Here is a 6631-nt window from a genome sequence, read left to right on the forward strand (position 1 = left end):
TTGGGGGATGTGGTAATTCAAATTATTATTATTATTTTGTTTGTTTTTCTTTTTTTTTTTTTTAAAGATTCATTTATTTATTATATGTGAGTACACTGTAACTGTCTTCAGACACCAGAAGAAAGTATCGGATGTCTTTTCTCTTTTCGGATGGTTGCGAGCCACCATGTGGGTGCTAGGATTTGAACTCATGACCTTTTGGAAGAACAGTCGGTGCTCTTACCCACTGAGCCATCTCTCCAGCCCCTTGTTTGTTTTTCATATCAGATCTCACTGTATAGCTCTGGCTGTCCTAGAAATCACTATGTAGACCAGGCTGGCCTCAAACTCAGACTGGTCTGCCTCTGCAGGAATTGAATATATCTATTTTGTGACCACGCCCATCTTCATGTTCATTTCAGGAAGCTTTTTTTTTTTTATATTGCCAATGGGCTCTCAGCAGGTTCTGAAGTCAGTTTCACCTGTATGAATTCCTAGAAACAGGCACACCCAGGTGTTCCAGGGTTGGAAACAGCACTGCTACTTTTGGGGGTATGTGGCCTTAGAGTGCCACCTTGCACCCCATATATTAGCTTCCTTTTTTTTTTTTTTTCTTGGATTTGGTTTTTTTGAGACAGGGTTTCTCTGTGTAGCCCTGGCTGTCCTGGAACTCACTCTGTAGACCAGGCTGGCCTCGAACTCAGAAATCCGCCTGCTTCTGCCTCCCAGAGTGCTGGGATTACAGGCATGTGCCCCCACCCTCCCCACCCCCCCCACCTCCCCACCCCCGGCTGAAGCTTTTTTTTTAAAGAGATTTACTTATTTCTTTTATGTATATGGATACACTGTAGCTGTACAGATGCTTGTGAGCCTTCATGTGGTTGCTGGGAATTGAATTTAGGACTTCTGCTTGCTTTGGTTGGCCCTGCTCTCTGCTGTCAACCCACTTGCTCTGGATAACCCTGTTCCCTTAGGCCCAAAGATTTATTTATTATTATAAGTACACTGTAGCTGTCTTGAAACACACCAGAAGAGGGCGTCAGATCTCATTATGGATGGTTCTGAGCCACCATGTGGTTGCTGGGATTTGAACTCAGGACCTGCGGAAGAGCAGTCAGTGCTCTTATCCGCTGAGCCATCTCTCCAGTCCATCAGGAAGCTCTTTACTGCTCTTTTTTATTTTGATGGTTTTGTGTTTTTGTGACACTGTCTTCTCTGTGTAGCCAGGTTGGCTTTGAACTGTCAGTCCCGCTACCTCTGCCTGCCTGTTATTGGAAATACAAATCCCCACACCTCATCACCGTCATCAGCTTGGTGCAGTTTACCAAACCAGTAATGTTTTTCATCAGCAGCTTTCGGAAAAGGCAAATGATATTCTTTGATCTTAACTTCCTAATGACATGCATAAGCTGTGGCGATGTTTAGAACAAACTTGCTCATTGAATAGAATTGTCTCAAGAAAAAGTGCAATCTAATATTCCACTTGGCCTGTTTTTCAGGAAGCTGAAGAAATGCACATAAAAGCAATTCAGATTAAGGAGCAGCTCCTTGGTCAAGAAGATTATGAAGTGGCCCTTTCGGTGGGACACCTGGCATCTCTGTATAATTATGACATGAATCAGTATGAAAATGCTGAGAAACTATACCTGCGGTCGATAGCGATTGGTATGTCACCTTAGGTTAACCTTCAGGTTGTCTTCCGGAGTCGGCTCAGGAGAGCATGTCTGTGCTCTTAGGTCCTGCTGACCTGAGTGTCGCAGGAGGCAGCCGCGCCTGAGCACAGCCCTTTGCGCTGCTCCAGTTGGGCTTGGCTCTTCCTCAGCACTGAAGCCAGTGCTTCAGTGAGCGCGGCCTGTTTGTCCTGCTGCTGCCCCTGTGCCTCCTGCCATCTGGAGTGCTTACGTCTTTTCTTCAGTGTATTGCTGCATCGCAGTCACTTGGTAACTTCCATGACTGAGGAATGTTTCAGTGGATTTATGTGTTGTTGAATGAACACAGCATTTGAATTGTCATTTGACAGTATTACCTCATTATATGAAACTGCTGTTGTGGGCCTTGCCCATTTTGAATTGTATGGCATTGTTGATTTAGGAAATTCCTCATAGACTATTATTGACCCCTCTTGGTCACCTGTGCTTCTTGGTCTCTCATCCTGTGCCTTGTTTTCTTGAGAGCACCCCAAAAGGATGGCTCATTTCACTTCATTTTGTTTTGGTTAGTTGGTGTTGACTCAGGGACTTGTAGCTCCTAATTCTGGGATCCCAGGCACGTACTACCACAGCCAGCCTAAGGAAGCCTGCCTTTTTGTAGAATGTCTTGACATGTTTTAATTTATCATTAGTGCTTTTTAAATTTTGAGGAATTTTGTTTTTCCTACCAATTATGAAGATATTCTGCTAAAGATCATATTCTGGATACTTAACTAACATTCATGTTGTGATCCTGTAATCTTAAAATTAACTTGTTCATCTTAGAAGAAACTTTACTTTTTCTGTGCACATAGGCTGTCTCTGTCACATTGTGTGTTAACCATTATATATTGACTGACTTGATAAATCCAAGTATTGGAAATACTAATGCTCTTAAAATCAAAAGTTCATAGGCAAGTGCTTTCCTTGTGATGTTTCCTTAATTTCTTCTACCTAATTCTTGACACCTGCTTTGGGTGACCAGTCTCATTTGTTTATGGTTTATTTTTGAATAAGTATTTTCTTATATTCCCTTTTTATACAAAGTAAGCATCTCGTGGATGTCCTATGCTTTTGTTTTTTCTGTTGCTGTGACAGAAACACCATGACCAAAGACAGCTTGGGAGGAGAGGGTTCATTCATTTCAGCTCATACTTCAGTTTAAACCCGTCACTGAGGGACGTCACTGCAATAGCTTAAGGCAGGCGCCATGGAGAAGCCCTGCTCGCTGGCTCACTCATGTCCAGCCAGCCGTCTTTCCTAGCCAGAGAGACTACCTGCCCATATTAGTCATCAGTAGACATCCCTAGGCAGTGTCCACAGGCCAGCCTGATCCAGGCAGTTCCTCAGTTAAGCTTTCTTCTTCTTAGCTGTGACTATAAAGTTGTATCAACTTGAAAAAGAAAAACAAACACTTGCTTTAAAAACAAAACTTACTGGGTGGTAATGAGGCACACCTTTACTCCCAGCTCTCAGGAGGCAGAGACAGACAGATCTCTGTGAGTTGGAGCCCAGTGTACTCCACAGATTGAGTTCCAGAACAGCCAGGGCTACATAGTGAAAACCTGTCTTGAAAAGCCAAAAACAAAAACAAAATTAGTTAGGAACGATGGTGCACACCTTTAATCCCAGCACTGGGGAGGGAGACAGAGACTGTGATAGATCATGAGTTTGAGGCCAGTGTGGTCCGCATAATTAGTTCCAGAACAGGCAGGGCTACACATAAAGATTCTGCAAATCCTCCATATTATTTTAAAATATCCTTAAAAACATAGTCCTAAGCCTGAACTGTTGGACTGGTGATGGATGACTCATCAACCTAGATGACTTGAATTCTTGAGAACTCAAATGATAGGAGGAATACCCAGGCCTCCACACACGTGCTGTTGCTTGCGTGTGTGAGCACACACAAACACACACATGAATTAAGTGCTACCTTTTTTAAACCTGTGAAATTTATTTGAGCATTCTAGTAAAGCCAATTCCTTGAAGTCTTAGAGAGATTGCAGGGATGAGAATAGTTAAGAGGCAGTGATAGAGGGACTGGATCTGTAGGACTAAAACCAAACCAGCCTACTTAAAGAATGGAACCTGCCAGGTGGTGGCTGCGGCAGCCACACCTTTAATCCCAGCATTTGGGAGGCAGAGGCAGGTGGATCTCTGAGTTCAAGGTTAGCCTGATCTATAGAGCAAGTTTTAGAATGGCCAGGGCTACACAGAGAAACTCTGTCTCAAACAAACAAACAAACAAGACCAATTGTATTGAAATCTAAAAAAAAAAATTATTGCAATTATTTGATCTAAGTCTTTTTGTGCTGCTTTAGGGAAGAAACTGTTTGGTGAAGGCTACAGTGGACTAGAATATGATTACCGAGGCCTCATTAAACTTTACAACTCCATTGGGAATTATGAGAAAGTGTTCGAGTATCACAACGTTCTGTCTAACTGGAACCGGCTTCGAGATCGACAGTATTCAGTAACCGACGCCCTTGAAGACGTCAACAGCAGCCCGCAGTCCACTGAAGAAGTGGTGCAGTCCTTCCTGATGTCTCAGAACCTTGAGGGACCAAGCTGCTGAGGGACAGCCTCAGCTAACAATGACCTTTTCCCAGATTCCGGGGAATTCATACTGTGAAATCAAAACCATGTTGTTTTTAGGGCTGGCGTTTGCATTGACACACTGGTCCAGTCCACCGAAGACCCTGTTCGGGTAGTCCTGTATTGCAGTTCCTGTAGAATAAGCATATATTGAGTTATATCAGCATGTGCCGCGTGTATAAGTAGTCCCACATTCTCACCCTAGTAGAACAACAGGAAACCGTTTTTTTTTTCTTTTTAAAAAATAATTCGTTTTTCAGAAAGTCTGAAAGAAAAAAAAAAGAACCCCTAAATAAAACTATTTAAGAGTTTAAAAGAGTTGCATTCTTATTATGTAAGGATGATTTCAAAACTTTTTAACATATAATTACTTCTTCCATGTGGAGGTATTCAATACTGTATTGTAAGGGAATTTTATGGACAACTCTTTATATGTAGTATAGAAAAGTAACACAGGTCCTAATAAGGGGGGAGGGGCACCCGCAGATCAGGGCATACAGCCATTCCTGAACTGTGTGTCGGGTACAGACTGTCAGATAAATCTGACTGGACCAGTGTTGATCTGTCAGTCTCGGAACACCAGGTAGACCAGCGGTTCTAACTTTCTTTGGCACCCTGGTGAGATGCTCTAGAGTGTTTGCTGACAGGACCAGAAGGACCTAAAGGACCAGGCAGCTGTGGAAGGTGTTACTTGGACCAGAGGCTTTTGATTGTCATGTTCGTGACTGCACTTGCCTTTTCCAGTAGGATGATTTCATTTAGGTAGAAAACAGAGGACTAATGCAAGAGTTTTATTTGCATCATAGCTACCAATCCATGGGATGTGGGCGAAGGCAGTGGCCAGTCTTCAGTCTGGTACATAGATGGCAGTGCCATAGGCACGGCTGTAACCATCTCTGCACCACCCCATTTTAATCTTTGCCTTGATAGTCCATGTAGTTAACAGACATACTGGCTAAGAGTCATGAAGTAAGTCATGTTCAGATGAGAATTTTAGGTTTACTGTATGGTTTGTGGGGATTAAAAAGAGGAATGCACACAAAAGAAAATCTTAGGAAATTCATTTTTGTTGAAAATAATAGTACAATTGTCATTTTAATTGAAATCTGGGACTCCTATGGAAAGATCCTCTGGTTACAATGTCTGTTTCACTGATCGGGGCTTTGATTTTTCTAAGTTTTTAAAGCTAGCCAGATTATTTAATGTGGAGCTAATACTCAGTTCCTAAGTTGTGACATATAACAAAAAGAGATCTTTTGCTGTTACCTCAATTCTTAGCACAGTGGACATCTGGTCTGGTCCCTCTGTAGTTAAGAATCTGGGTTTCTCCCCTATTTTCAGGGGCTTCTGATTTGGCTGTTAGATACACTGCTCCTGGTAGTACCTGGGGTAGTCAGTGAGTGGGTGAGTGTCAGATGTTGTTCTTTAGCATGCTTGTTGGGTGAGGGGAAAACAAAATTATCATGGAGAGGACAGAAACATTACTTAAGAATTTATCTTAAAACTTTTTTTTTTTTTAACTTCCCAATTTGAACTTTGTTTGAAACTGCTGTTTGCAGTCTTAGTGATAACCCAGTGTGGTCAGGCCTTCAGAAGGGGTGCATGCCGGCAGGTGTGGCAAGCTCTCGTCCTGACGCAACAACCTTGGGGTCAGAGACTTGAATTTATTCCTTGAACTGAATTTCCTTTAAAATTCTTCAAAGAATTCAATTTGGCACCCTTGCAGTGTATGCGGCTGGCTACCGTCCCTCTTAAGTACAGTCTTGTGAGAGTCACCTTCATTACCAAGTAGTCTGTGACCAAGGAGTAGCCCTTCTGAGTTCCTCAGCTGGAGTCTCACAAGCCCGTATATTTAATACCTCCAAAGACAGTTTCAGGATCGGCTTTTTGTATACTTTTATTGGATATTTAGAGTCCTGTGGTATGTTTGTGGTATAGGAATGTCATGGTAAATTGTTTTTCAATAAATGTTTTAAAACTTAAGTTTCCACATGAATTATTTTTATTTAATCTTCATTTTTGGTGTTGTGCGCATACAGGGTTTTGTATGGTCAGATAACTTATCTTCCTTAGCTCAGTTCAAACTTAACTCATACTCAGTGATAAAGTAACATGGTCTCAGAAGCCTTGATTACAGGGTGATAATGTCAGATGACAAGAGTCCCCCCCTCCAGCCTCATCATTTTCAGCTGCCCCATCTGACCATTCCTTTAATAGAGTTTTCTGTAAGATAGTAAAGGTTAATCTAACGGCTACACTCCAGCACTCTGTCTTCTTAGTGTTATGACTTGATATGTTTTGATTCTAGTGAAAATAATGCCATAATCATTTCAAGGGTGGGATTCATCCCTTAGCAAGGATGATGT

General features: G+C 42.1%; 1 protein-coding gene across 1 annotated transcript in view; it reads left to right on the plus strand.

Moving 5' to 3' along the window:
• Nucleotides 1-6248, plus strand: part of Appbp2 (amyloid beta precursor protein binding protein 2) — a 46691-nt gene extending 40443 nt beyond the window's left edge. The window contains exons 12-13 of the mRNA XM_052194646.1: nt 1479-1644; nt 3992-6248. Coding sequence (XP_052050606.1) covers nt 1479-1644; nt 3992-4245 — 420 coding nt within the window. The 3' untranslated portion in view covers nt 4246-6248. The remainder of the gene's footprint in view (nt 1-1478; nt 1645-3991) is intronic.
• The last annotated feature ends 383 nt before the right edge of the window (nt 6249-6631 follow it).

This window comes from Apodemus sylvaticus, chromosome 10 (genome assembly GCF_947179515.1).
Source record: "Apodemus sylvaticus chromosome 10, mApoSyl1.1, whole genome shotgun sequence".
Lineage (NCBI taxonomy): Eukaryota > Metazoa > Chordata > Mammalia > Rodentia > Muridae > Apodemus > Apodemus sylvaticus.